This window comes from Sus scrofa, chromosome 4 (assembly GCF_000003025.6).
Source record: "Sus scrofa isolate TJ Tabasco breed Duroc chromosome 4, Sscrofa11.1, whole genome shotgun sequence".
NCBI lineage: Eukaryota > Metazoa > Chordata > Mammalia > Artiodactyla > Suidae > Sus > Sus scrofa.
The window spans coordinates 124048249-124062963 of record NC_010446.5 but is presented as its reverse complement, the minus strand read 5'-3'; the positions used below and the strand labels follow the sequence as shown (position 1 = coordinate 124062963).

The 14715-nt window shown below is 35.2% G+C and overlaps 1 protein-coding gene across 7 annotated transcripts in view; it reads left to right on the top strand.

Moving 5' to 3' along the window:
• The window catches only part of MTF2 (metal response element binding transcription factor 2), a 72855-nt gene extending 61477 nt beyond the window's left edge, over positions 1–11378 (top strand). For 2 of the 7 annotated variants that reach the window (XM_005663669.3, XM_021090207.1), the window contains 6 exons: positions 1935–2002; positions 4109–4279; positions 7950–8055; positions 8172–8224; positions 8337–8441; positions 10451–11373. In XM_005663669.3, the coding sequence (XP_005663726.1) occupies positions 1935–2002; positions 4109–4279; positions 7950–8055; positions 8172–8224; positions 8337–8441; positions 10451–10808 (861 nt within the window). In that variant the 3' untranslated portion in view covers positions 10809–11373. Of the gene's footprint in view, positions 1–1934; positions 2003–4108; positions 4280–7949; positions 8056–8171; positions 8225–8336; positions 8442–10450 lie in introns of all 7 variants that reach the window. The other 5 variants (XM_021090206.1, XM_021090205.1, XM_003481511.4 and 2 more) reach the window with 4 other exon arrangements.

Sequence of the window (14715 nt, the reverse complement as noted above, 5' to 3'; positions counted from 1 at the left end):
ACGCGCATGGTATAGACCTGGTACAACTCAGTTTCATATGAGATACTGAAATGTGAGCTGGTCCCCATAAAAATTGAATGGATTTGTAACTAATTAAATAATAGTAACAAAAACAGTTAATGGCTTGGAAATATTCTTTCAGGGAGATAACTAAGGGAAAGCCAGGGTTTTTTGTCTTTACTTCAGGAAACATGACAGGATCAAAAGAAAAGATCATTTCGAACACTGAGCAGAAAGAAAAATCAAATTAACAGCAGTTATAAAATTTTGTTTTTAGGTTTAAATATACAAACAATAATATGAAAGAAGCAGTATATAATAGATTCTTGGCTTGAGAGCAGTTCATCTGCTAAGATTTTAGAGTTAGGTGGGAGTGGGGATGAGGAAAAGGGTGGAATTATTTGGCGAATAAGCTTAATATGAAATAATCATGTGATGAGGCTGCTAAAAACTTTAACCCAAGCTTACACGTAAACATGATAGCTAGTGTCTGTCACATATTTGAAGGACCATCTTATAAAAGAGGGGATGGAAGAGTTCTAGGAAGGAAGGTTTTGTTCACCCTGGAATGGACTCCTTCATTAATTGCCTCATTAACTTTCATCAGTGGTACTACTTAAACCAAGGTTGCGTGACTGTCAGAACTGTAAAAGGGATTGCAGTACTAGTGAAAACTGGAATTACATCTTGGGTCACTTTTTAAAGTTTGAGCCTGTTACTCTTCCTTAAATAGACATTCTCTATCGTTGGACAGTTGAGGAATTAGAGTAGGGAGGTGTGGTGTGGTATAGTGGAATGAGCACAAAACTGCCTGTGCTGTCTTGCCTTTTCTGTCTCGCTCTTTCTCCCCTCACCCCCCACCCCTTTTTAAAGTAGCCAATAGAGGCACAGAATGTGCTTTCAGTGAATGTTGAATGAATGTACTTGTCACTTGGGTTCAGTTTCCAGCTCTCACTAACCAACCATGAAAATCTGAGCAGTGTGACCTTCATATCTGTTTAATCTGTAAAATAAAAGATTTGGAGTAAATGCCTTTTTTATAAGTCTCTTCTACCGTCAGTATTCTATTTGACAGATTTGTTTGTTCTTTTTACTTGAAACATTTCTGAGGTTTGGGAGTTTCAACTGGTAAAGAAAAGTACTGGCAGTAATTTTGAAAGTCGGTGATATTTTGGAAGTTTTGTTTGTTTTAGTTTTTGTAGCTTTGATTGCAGATTTTTTTTTAATATTTTTTTTTCTATTGGGACCCTTTCTTTAAACTTTGAAGAAAAGGCACAAATGACTCTGAAAGAAACCTTTTTGGAACAAAATAGAAAGTCTTCTAAAATTGAATTGTTTAGGTTTTAAAATGGTGTGTGATAAAAAATTACTGAGTCATTTTGGGTTTTAGAGGTAACAGAAGTGTGTATTTTTTATGAAAGTAAAATCCCCAAATTTCATGTTACTTGTTAAAATCATAGAGATTATTGGTTTGTGTTAATATTAGAAGTATTGGGAGATAAAATGCCATGTTTCTCATTACTTTTTTATACTCTTTCCTTTTAATATCTATTAAAAGCTTTTATGCTTGATTTTGAAGTAATTATTTCCCAGGTTATAGAATTAAACTGTATTTGATGATAACTAATAATAAAATCCAATTTTTATTGTATTTTACAGTTAAATTCTTTCAGGCATATCATTTGATCCATACAAGTACTGGTAAAGTAATTAGTGTAGGATTTATACTCCCTTTTCTATAGGTGAGAAAACAAGCCTTGAGATGTTGAATGGATTTAGGTCACAGAGCTAGTCAGTGAGGACCTGGAATTAGAATTTAGATTTTCTGACTGCTAGTCAGGACATTTCTGCATTGCATTGCCTCTGTCTAGCACTTGTGTATTAATTCATTGATGAAATTGTAGTGCGTTAAATTGTTTCTTGATACTTCACAGCTGGCAGACACACCAAAATCTGAAAGATATGAGCATGTTCTGGAGGCATTAAATGATTACAAGACCATGTAAGTTGATTTATTTTATGTACCCCTATGAGGGAGACATTAGTAGGTATAAGGAATAATGGCATTGTTTAAGAATTGTGGGATTCCTGTGTAGAGCTAGTACATACCATTTAAAACTTTTTAATGTCCTCTTTTTCAGTCAGAGTAAAGCGGTGATTCTCAGGGGTTGGAGAAGGAAGAACAGTCCTCCAGGAGTGGTGGATGGGAGGCATAGCAGTATCTCAGGGGAATCTGGTCTGCTGAGTTGAAAAAGCATTCTCAGTAATGACTTGTTTTTATAATTTAATCCACTGAAAGTAAAATAAAATCTTGGTAGCTAGTAGGAATAGATTAAAAAGGTATATATTGTAGAGAATATGGGTTTAAAATGATTGAGGTCTGCTATAGTTTTAAGATTATTGTTATTGGTGATGTAAGTTTTTGATAATTAAGTGATAATGTTTGATTTATTCTTATAGACATCTTTTCCTTTTTTAAAAAACCAGCATATCTACATTTTTTTTTAAAAATTGCAAAATACAATAGAAATAATATTTTAAATGTATACGTTAGTTCCAACCAGCCATTAAATTACAACATTTTTGTTTGTAACAAGTTGCTTTTTTTGAACTTCGCAACATTTCTTCATTAATAAATGTTATGGAGTTCCCTGGTGGCTCAGCCAGTTAAGGATCTGGCATTGTCACTGCTTTGGCTCAGGTTGCTGCTGTGATGTGAATTTGATCCCTGGCCTAGGAGTTTTTTAATGCCACAGGTGTGGTCAAAAAGAAAAGAAATGTAATTACAAGAGGTGAAGTTCCTGCTGTGGTGCAGTGGGTTAATGATCCGGCTTGTCTGTGGGGGCGCCAGTTTGATCCCTGGCCTGATGCAGTTGGTGGAGGATCCGACATTGCTGCATCTGTGGCGCAGGTCCCAGTGCCGGCTCAGATTCAATCACCGGCCTGGAAACTTCCTTATGGGGTGAGGGTGGCCAAAGAAAAAGGGAAAAAAAAAAATTACAAGTGCCTGGGTCTTTAGGCCAGTTTAAAAAGCCATAAACTGCCTGAGCAGTTACCATCCTGCTGATAAAAATACTTTAAGGGGCAGTGAATTCTGTAATGCAACTTAGTGTGCCAGAAATGTATCTGTTTCTGATATGGTGGAAATAAGGGCTTCTCTTTCTCAAATATTTATAAAAGTAAAAGAATGATCCAAAAGTTTGGTAGTGGTTCTTGTGGCCAGTCAGGCTCTAGTAGAGCTAAGGGTGGTGTTTTGGAATAAGAATCCTAAAGGACTTTGGGGAAGGGTTAAGAAGCATGTTTTTCAGCGACGTAAGCCCAGACCAAAATAGCACTTCTCTGCTCCAGGTTATTTCCAGTTCCAGATCTGACATACTAGACACTCATTTTATTTTCTGGGCCTCTAGAATTGGTCTCCTACTTCCTTTTCTAATGCTATCACTTATTACTTTCTGACCAGGGCTTTTCTCCTCACAGATCTACTCTGAAACAATTTTTCTTTTCCTAAACATTTTTGAGATTTTTTTTTTAATAAATGACACTAAAAATATGGAAAAACATATTGGGACTAAAAAGACACTGCTCTCTACTTCCTTCCTTCAAAAAGTTAGATGCTATGTTTTAAAGAGAAAAATAGACCTGGAGGAATTCCTGCTGTGGCGCATCTGGTTAAGGATCCGACATTGTCTCTGTAGCGGCTAGGGTCGCTGCTGAGGCATGGGTTCATTCCCTAGCCCAGTGCAGTGGGTTAAGGGTCTGGTGTTGCTGTAGCTGTGGCGTAGGTTGCAGCTGCAGCTCAGATTCAGTTCCTGGCTTGGAAACTTCTATATGCCACCGAGGGTGGCATAAGAAAAGAAAAGAAAAGTGGACCTGTATTATGTTCCCTTCTGATACTATTCCTTTTTCCCTGCTCCCCCATCATATTCTACTGTGGACTGGCTCTGGGGCAGATAAGAATCAAAAAAAAGCAAGAGGGCAAGAGTCAATGTTTCTAGTCTTGGGTGGACTTTCATGTGTAAAGGCTTTATATCTGAAAGTTAAGACTTAGGGTCTGCCATGTATATGTGTTCAGTTTTTAAATTTTTAGTTAATTTTTTCAAAAATTTAGGTTTATGTCTGGGAAAGAAATAAAGAAGAAGAAGCATTTGTTTGGGTTGCGAATTCGTGTTCCTCCTGTGCCACCAAATGTGGCTTTCAAAGCAGAGAAAGAACCTGAAGGAACATCCCATGAATTTAAAATTAAAGGCAGAAAGGCATCCAAACCTATATCTGATTCAAGGTAAAAGTTGATCTGTGGCTTAGTTTTTCTCTTTAGCTTATTTGTAACTAAAAATGTGTTATTTAGTTTCATTAGTATATTTGAAAATACAAGTGGCAGTTACCCTGATTTGTTGCTTTGTTTATAATTTTTTCTTTGGACAAGGTACAAGGAGTTAATGCTAGATGTTTATTCACTTACTTTAGATCTGAGGCTTCTTAGGAATAGGCCCTATTGATTTCGTTAGCAAATAGCTTAAGTACTGGCCTGTTCATTTGTTTGTTCATTTCTCATTCGTTTTTCATTCATTCCATTTATTAAGCACCTTACTATCTAAGTGCTGGAGAAACAATAACAAATGAGACTTTCTGCCCTGATGGCGTTTCTATTATAGCGGGGAGGAAAGGTGACAAGTAAAATAGTTACAGGTCATGCTGATGCTATTTAGGAAATGGCAAACAGATTTAGACTGTACTGGAACTGTACTGGGATGGATAGAGATGAAGTGGTCTACTCTAAGGAGGCTTAATGGTATTTAAGCTGAAATTTAAAAAATAAGAATGACCTAACAACGTGAAAAACATCCAGGTAGGAGAATTAACAAGTGTGAACGCTCTGAGATATATATGTCCTAGGAAATCACGGGAAGCTAGTTGAGGTATAAATGAGAGGCTAGTGAGGGCTAGAGTAGCATTGGGTGTTGCAAAAGTTGGGTGGGGCTTGGTCATGTACAGTTTCATAGGTCTCATAAGGAGTTTGGAACTATTTAAAAATGTAAGCAGATTGGATTATCCTTTAAAAATACTTTTTTGGGGCGCTCTTTGGAAAACAGATATATGTTGAGGTAAGAGTAGAAGCAAGAGAATTTAAGACTTTTCAGATGTTGAGAGGTAGGTAATGGTTGCTTATGCAAGTGGAGGTGGTAGCAGTCAAATAGAAGATAGATTCACAATCTCCATTAGAGGCAGAATTTGTTGGCTTTGAACTACATTTATGAAAGGGAGAAATGAAGTTATACAATGCCCAAATTTCTGACTTGAGCCACTGGTGGGTAGTGGTGTCTGTTACCAGATTTTGGCAAGGTGAATAAGCATTCTTCTATTACATACTCATTGCGTTTGAGATTCTTATGAGGAATATCTAGGTGATGATGACGTTAGATACAGGCAACTTACTGTATGATTCTGGAGCTCAGGAGAGAGCAGGACATGTGATGTAAACTTGGAAGCTGATTTATAAAGCTATGAGAATGGATGAAAGATGATTTCATCTTTCTAGATGTAGAGAGGGAGAAGAGAAGAGAATATGGCCCAGAATAATGTCCTAATATCATTTAGAGATTTGCAAGAAGTGAAATGAAGGGCGGAAACAACAGAATGATCAGTGAAATAAGGGGAAACCAGGAAAGTTCAATATTATGAAAACCAAGAGGAGAATGTTTCGAGCAAGATGGATATATTAAATAGTACTGAATGCTGCTGAGAGGCGGGTTAAGATGAGAGAAAGATGTATTGGATAAGATAACATTCTGTACAGTGACAAAAACAATTCTCCTTGAGAGGTAAAGATTGGTCTAGGTCAGAGTGTGATGAATTCAGTACTGCCCAATTTATATATCACAACTGGGCTTTTTCTACACTAAGGGATATGGACACGTTCAAAATGATGATGATGGCGATGCTAAAGGAAAAGCGGAAAAAGCAAATAATCTTTAAGAATTCTGAAAGAAGAAAATAGGGTATGTGTCATCATCTCAGAAGTAGTTTTGCTGTACTGTAAAGGGAAGTAGACAAATGGAATGGAAGCTGAATCAAGTGATGGTTTTTCAATAGATAGAAGATAATTGTGACCTGTTATTCTGTGTGAGTTGGAATGATCCAGTGGAGAAGGTGAGATTGGTATAGTAGAGAGGGGAGGTAATTGAAGATACTGTAAAGTCTTTGAGAAGCCAAAAGGGACAGGATTTAAAGCCTGAATGTGGGAGTGGCCTTTGGTAAGAGGACTTAACAACTCTTCTGTTGAAATGGAGTGAAAAAGGAGAATATGGGTGCAGATACTGATTCTTCTAGATTTAGTATTTGGAAGATGACTGAAGTCATTGCCTGGTAGCTTCTGTTTTGTCAAGCAGATGATGTGGCAAAGATAGCTGAGAGGGACATTTAAGGAGCAAGTACGAGATAATTATCTTAGAGAGTTAAGAAAATAATTGCAGAGGGTTGACTGTTATATCCGTCTGAGGTGGTAATAAAGTAGATATTGCTTTAAGAGTTTGTTTTTTTTTCTGCAGGAAAGACTACTTAGGCATGTCACTTTTAAATTTTATCATTAATCTTTTGCTAGAAAGTGCCCATATTATGAATTATGAATCATTCCTATCATGATTTTGATAGGACACTCCACCTGTGGTAGCTATTAGGTCCGTTTGATGTCACCAGGTAATGGTTCAGTGTTTTTAAAAGGCATTCGCAGTCCCTTCTGGGCCCTATGTGTGAATTGGTCCTTTTAATCTGAGAGTACTTTCCTTAGTCCAGGGGTCCTTTATCAATAACCGTTATATTGATCATCTTTCAAAAATATATGTATATATACCTCATACATCTTATCCTTAAGACTTTTGATTACAGTGCTTGTTATTCTTTGTTTCTCTAGCTTCTCTACTTGCTCCTTCCTTGTACTTCCACCTTATTTTCCCCAACCTTAGTTTGGTGTGTGAAGGAATAGTCTTTTCCTAGTTTTCTCTAGTTCTCTCTAACCTATTATTATAATATTGTTCCTTTACCTCGTTTTTTAATTGAATTTTCCTGGATAATGTTTTTGTAACAACACTTAACCTATTTTATTATCCTGCTTATATATACATTCATCTTATAACTGTACTGCAAACCCCTTAGCCCAGGGAATATCTTTGTATTTCTATTGTTAGTATCCCATTTATATGGAGATGTTTGTTGAATAGATGAAAACATGTTTTGTGTATTGATATTTGCCATTCTTCATTTCTAAATTAGACATGTCCTTAACCTGTTGCCTTTTTCCCCTCCCTATTGCTTGATACTTGTTCTTATGTCTCAAAATGGTTTTCTAGATCTTTCTAATTTTGCCCCTTGAATTACTTCCCTGCCCAATATATGAAGGATTCCTTACTCTTTTATGTTTTCCCTCGCTGGGCATCATTCTCTTTCTGATGTGTGTCATTCAGGAACCCATAGGCTGCCTCTCTTTCTAGCTGCTGTATTTTAAAATAGGTACTTCCTGGCTCCATGAGGTTAACTACTAAATTCATAATTTCTTTTAGTAGTAAATTTTTGGAATACCCTCTAGCCACCTGTATGGTAATAACCCAAATGAAATAATTGAACTATTAGGAGTTTTGAAATCTTCCATCCAGTATAGTAGATGTTTTTGTTTGTTTCTGCTTTTATTTTTAAAATTTTAGGTGGTACATATTTTTCAGAATTGTATTAGAGAACTTTTTTTAGACCTTTCATAAATATATCTTAAACATTTAAATGAGAATGTGTTATCTATGAAATTGACTAAACTTGTAGATTCATCTTAATTTTATTGTTCTTATGGTATTGTTAATATAAAAATTATAAGTATAATCTAATTATTACATAAGTAGAGCTGTAACTATATATTGTCTCTTGTCTTTTTGCAGAGATTAATACACAATGTTTTTCTGTTTCAGAGAAGTAAGCAATGGCATAGAAAAAAAAGGAAAGAAAAAGTCTGTAGGTCGTCCACCTGGCCCATACACAAGAAAAATGATTCAGAAAACTGCTGAGCCACCTTTGGTAAGAGGATATATTGGTATATGTTCACAGAGGAAAGTCTGCTTGAAATTACTGAGAAACTAATCTTTTCAGCTTACTTTCAAACCATGCTTTCAGTATGTTTTTTTATTTTTTAGGATAAGGAGTCAATTTCAGAGAATCCTACTTTGGATTTACCTTGTTCTATAGGGTAAATAGAAAGTTATTTTCTTCTAACCTAGGAATTTTCTTTTGGGGAGGGGATTAGTATTTCTATTGTTGTGTAATATAGTCGTTATACCATTTAAATTCTCTTGTCTCAGGAGAACTGAGGGAACTGCACATTCATCTAATACCTCAGATGTGGATTTCACGGGTGCTTCCAGCGCAAAAGAAACTACCTCGTCTAGCATTTCCAGGCATTATGGGTAGATATTTTATGTTCTTATTCTTAACTGATTTTTATCTAGACTTTTTCATTATTAAGTGATGACTAATAATTTGTAGCAATTCAAAGTTGACATTAAGTTTGTCTTTCAGCTTTTAAGAAGCAGTCTATAAGAAGATTCCTTAGGTTGTTAATATTCATCTGAATTTTTTTGCTTTTTGGAGCACAAACATTAAAATTTTCAAATTTGTCAGGAATTTTGCTATGTATCCATAGGAGACCCCAGAACCGAGCTGCATCTGGGACCTACACCTCAGCTTGCAGCATTGCTGGATCCTTACTCACTGCGTGAGACCAGGGATTGAACCCTCATTCTCAGGGACACTATGTCAGGTTCTTAACCCACTGAGCCACAAGGGGAACAGTAAAAGGATTTTAAACTCAGGATTTTTATCACTAGCAAACTCCCCCTCTAATATTTTATTTAACCTAACTCTTCAGAAAGACAATTTTTTCTTAAAGTCTGATAGGTCAGGTAAGAAGAGTTTAATTTACTTAGGGTCAGAGCTATGAGCTTGCAAGTTTTATACTTTTCCTTGTTTAATTTTTGTTCACAATTCAAAAACTGCTCTTGTAAATCATATAAAATTATAAATATTTAAAGGCTTAAAATGTAACTCATTTTTAAATGAGTTGTGAATAATAATAATGTGTAATAATAATGTGAGCTATTTTTTGGCCTCTTAACCAAGCATCGTATTAAGGTTACATACACTGTCTTACTGAATTCATAAAACGATATTTTACTCAGCCGTAAAAAAGAACAAAATAATGCCATATGCAGCAACATGGATGGAACTAGAGACTCTCATATTGAGTGAAGTAAGTCTGAAAGAGAAAGACAAATACCATATGATATCACTTATATCTGGACTCTAATATATGACATAAATGAACCTTTCCACAGAAAAGAAAATCAGGGACTTGGAGAATAGACTTGTGGTTGCCAAGGGGGAGGGGGAGGGAGGGGGATGAATGGGGTGCTTGGGGTTCATAGATGCAGACTATTGCCTTTGGAATGGATTAGCAGTGAGATCCTGTTGTGTAGCACTGGGAACTACGTCTGGTCAGTTATGATGGAGCATGATAATGTGAGAAAAAAGAATGTATACATGTATGTGTAACTGGGTTACCATGTTGTACGTTAGAAAATTGAACACTGTAAACCAACTATAATGGAAAAAAATAAACATCATTATATATATATTAAAAAAAGCAATTTTTTGAGTTACTCCCATTTTACAAACTAAGTTTTGGAGCGTGTTAGTAACAAGTCCAAGATGGCATGTTTACTAGCAAGTGTACAGAGCCAGGGATGTTAATTTGGGCGGTATAATTATAGTCTTTGAATTTAGCTGTTAAGCTATATTTTGCCCGTGTTTTCTAAGATCATAAAATTACTGAATTTCTGAACTCAGATTATCTAGTTCAGCCCCTTCAGTCAATATCTTTGCTTAAGAGAGCACAGAAGATAAGAGATTTAAATTTGACCAGTATCACATTGAGCTAGACCATGGGAATCCTGACATCTAGTTTATGCTTATTCTAGTTCATCACATTACTTAACAGCAGGCCTAGCATTGGTAACCAAGGGACACTTTACACTAGCTCTGCCATCCGTTTAAGCACGCGGAAAGGTGTCTGGTATGTCGTAGGTGCTTATTAAGTATTCATTGCATTGAGGGAAGGAATGATGAACTGTCTTCTTTTTAATGATGAAAACATTGACAAGACTTAACTTATGAATAGGGCCTCCTGGTAAGAATTTACTTCATTGGCCTCATAAATCAAAAATTTCCTCTGAGTCTTTTAAGCTTAGTAGTACATAGTTAAGGAAGAAAAGTTCTTCAAGGGTCAGACCCAAGAAGGTGATTGAATTTAATTTAATGAAAGCAGTGGTAATCCAATTTATGTAGCATTTGTTGTTTTGATTTGGCTGATTTTTTGTATTGGCAAGGGTAGATAATTGGGGCCTGATTTGCTCTGCAGATTATCTGACTCCAGAAAAAGAACTCGTACAGGAAGATCTTGGCCTGCTGCAATTCCACATTTACGGAGGAGAAGGGGTCGTCTTCCAAGAAGAGCACTCCAGACTCAGAACTCAGAAATTGTAAAAGATGATGAAGGCAAAGAGGATTACCAGATTGATGACCTCAACACGGAGATTTTGAATAACTTAGCAGATCAGGAGTTACAACTCAATCATCTAAAAAACTCCATTACCAGTTATTTTGGTGCTGCAGGTAGAATAGCATGTGGTGAAAAATACCGAGTATTGGCTCGTCGGGTGACACTTGATGGAAAGGTGCAGTATCTTGTGGAATGGGAAGGAGCAACTGCATCCTGACTGTAGGACTGAACATTATGTTCACTGCACTCTCATTTTCTGTAGGTACAGTTCAAAGCCCTAAAGGAGTCTGGCTTTTACTATCTTTCTTAAAAAAAAAAAAAAAAAAAAAAAAAAAGTCAAAAAAAATCACATAAGGAGATGATACTAGCCTTAACATGTACCTGTCAATGTTATGGATATTGTCATAAAAAGATATCTTTTAAAAATCAGAACAGAGACTTAATTTTTTAAATCTTAAGATTTGTAGAATGTTTCTAGGATAGGGTATTAAAAATGATTCAAACCCATGCATGGTGTTAGATAATTTTTCTAATTATTCCATTGAGTCAGTTTTTGTGGTTAGTGGTTATCAGAGCAAACAGATCATGTAGATAGATAGCACAAGTATTTGGAAAAACATTGTCTGTTTTGTTACCAAAATGTTGGAAAAAAATTTATTTCAGTACCTTTTAGATTTCATAAAGTGCAGTGTATATAATGCCTACTAAAAGACTGTAAAATATTGAAATTTTCTTTCAAGCAAAGTGTAAAAAATATATTGAGCCTGTAAATTGCTCTGTGACTAGACTTCATTGTCGTCTTAATATATTCTTTGCATGTGCATATATATACACACATGTGTATATATATGTGTGTGATTGATTATGTGACCTATGCAATACAAATTATGGGAATGGGCAGCTTTGGAGTATATATCCCATAATTCTTTTTTCAGGAATAGTTGCAGTATTTACACAGCAGCATTTCTTCTCAGGCTTTTATTGGGTGCTGTTGCTTGCTATGTATGAAGAGAAATGTGTCAAACGAGTTTAGTGTGTTCTGAAGAAGGGTGTGAACAACAGTGTTCATGGGCTTTTAGAATGCTTTTCACTTTCAGTCCTTGTAACTCAGCTGTTCAATACCTAAAACAAATTCAAATAGTATGAACATTATCTCCTACTAGAAGTAACATTTTCACGTTTTCATGGCACATTATGATTGTAAATGTTTCTCAGTTTTAACAGTAAGTCTATAGGAGTCCCCTGAAGATTCCTGACATGTCTGTAGTAACTGTTAGTCATGTTGAATTAAGTGTAGTATGAACAAAGTATTTTATTGCACAGGGTTAACAAACAGTGTGTTGCCTGCGGAGGCAACTACTGTTTTATTACAACATTACCTCTTGTTTTTATAAAGTGTACCAAGATTTAAATTGATAACTTTATTTTACATGTTAAAAAAAAAAAGTTTCTTTTATCACCAGTGTTAGAGTTGTCTTCTGTTTCTTTTTGTTTTGTTTTGTTTGTTTGTTTTCTTTTTTAGCCAAAGAGTAAACAGAAGAATATTCTTATTTTGGTGGCTGTTCATTTTACTCTTAAAAACGATTGGTGGATTTTAGCCTAAAAATTGGAGAATTTGCCGCCAAAATGAAAAATATGTATAGTGATTACAGAGCAGTAAAAATGTGGGTTAGTACTTATTTATTCCATTGATTGCTTATTTGACTGTTTATAAAGAAAGTTGCTTTATTTCTTTAAACATCTTCAAAAGATGACCTTTTCTTGTCACATTATAGCCAAAAGAAGCAGAGAACTTCGTAGTCCTGCATTTGGTTCCTGGTTGGCCAGGTATAAATGAGCTTTACAAAAGTGCAAATTAAGAACTGTCACTTCTGTTTACCTCCACCAAAACTTGATTTTCCCCTAGCTATTAATTTAAAGTTGCCTTTCCTGCAGCTGCAATATTTTGAATAACACACAGAGTTTGTGTTGATTTTGAATGTTTGTTTATATCTAGGGGTAATGGAAAATGTAAATCCCGTGTAACCTTATTCACTCCACCTGTATCATATTATTTCATTTGCCCCAAAGTCCTTTAATTCTAACTGAACACCAGCAGTATTTTTAGTCATTCTTTCTTTAGCATACCTGGAAGATGATTTATTAAGCTGAACTGTCTTTAGACGTAATTATTGTGAATGTCTGTTTTATTTTATCTTGGTGGTTCACATGGCTCTGATGTTCAGTTTGTATTTTTGGAATTGCTTTACTTAGAATTAAAACAGACCAACATTAAATGTGTGTATTTTTTAAAGAGCTAATGAGTTTTGCTTCTGTATTTGCCTGAAAATACACACTGGTGCAGTAGATGACTGCTTTTATTTAGCCAGGGAGCTGTGGAGTTTCCAGTTCCCTTGTAAATATGGTCACTTAAATTAATCTTTATAAAACTTTTATTTTTCTTATGTCCCCTAAATAATAATAATAATTGCATGTTCATCTTAAATATGATCTTTTAAAGACATAAACCATGTTTAGCTAGCTTGTACACTTTTACTTGAAAGATAGTATATCTCCCCTGCCCCCAAACTTCAAAAAAAAGTTCTTACTTTTCAACTATGATTTCTTTTCAGAAGATGTCAGGCTTCACATAAAGGATTTCCTTTTTCCCCCTAAAAAGCTTTGCCCCTCAACTACTGGAAGAAAAGATGTAAAAATAATAATACTTTATTTTAATTCTGTTTTTATTCAGAACAGAATATAAATATATAAATATCCTGATAATCAGTGATAAAGATGAATTCTTAGGCCCTTGGGTGAAATGAACTATCAGAGTTAATCTATAAATTCTCATATAGGAATTAGAAAGGCAGATTTTGCTGGGTATGTTTTGTTACTAAATGTTTAACAGAGGTGGATGTTCACTGATGTGTGAGTTGAGGGTATTTCTTTCCTTTTATTTTGCAAGGTATGTCCAACAATGCATGTTTGGTTTGTATTGTTAATATATTAAGAAGTTGTCTATTAGCGTTGGGGTAGAACAACACTACCCTGCTTCTGTGCTTTGCACTGCTTTTTTGAATTTCTGTCAGGTGCTGTTAAGTTTTGACTGGAACATGATCTGACTTGCATAGTTCTAGCAGACTTTTATAATCTGGTTCTAGAGTTTGAATGAGGATATAATAGCAAAGGAAGATGGCTGCAATGTTGGGAAATAGTCCAAAAATGCCTTCTCTGTGTGGGGAAGTTTTCCTCTTGAATTATATTTGAGTACCTCTCTGAATACTTTCCTAAAAGTGTCCTTTGGTTTCTTCAGTGGCCGTTGAACAGTTGAGTTCTTTTCTCAGGAAAATAAAATCTTGGCAGTTAAATGTAAATTGAAAATTTTATCTTATGGGATTCTTTTCTAATTAGTAGCAGTTGAGAAACTAGCTATCTGTCTAATGTAAATTTGGAGGTGGGAGACACTGTGAAAGCAAACTGATTCTCTCAATACCAAGTAGGTGAGAACAAGCATAGTATTTGTAACTTTTAAGTCATGATATCAATGACTATTACGCTATCCTTATATTAAATATTATGCTATCCTTATATCAAAATATTATGCTATCCTTATATTACAAATTAGAATAAGACTGCAGGCTAACCAGCTCTTTTTTTTTCTCCTCTCCCTCACTTCTACCCAGCAAAATCCCTCTTAGCTTGTTACCCTTTTATTTTCTCTTTGTTGGAGATAATTAGTGAAGGACTAGTAATAACTCCTCACTTTAGCAATCTTTAAGGAATGTGATTTCTCATTCAAGAAAATTTTCCACTGGATTTAAGCCAGCAAACAAATGAATAAAACCTTCCTGATGGTAGAATGTACCTATTGCATAAAGGAGAAATATCTCCTGTTTAAAATAATTAGTCTAATTTCTGTTCCTTGTATTTACCCTTTTCTCCCCTTGCTCTATAACGTGCTTTCCCATTGGGGGGAATATAATCCCTAAATGGGTACACACTTGTTCTCATGGCAGGAGGTGGGGGTTGTGTATGCAAAAAATCTTAGATACTGGTTTTGGTCTTCCAGAGCTCAACTCTACCTAACAAAAACCTTCCTCCTTAGTATTTAATGACTTTCCTTGAGTTTTCTTAAATGTTAC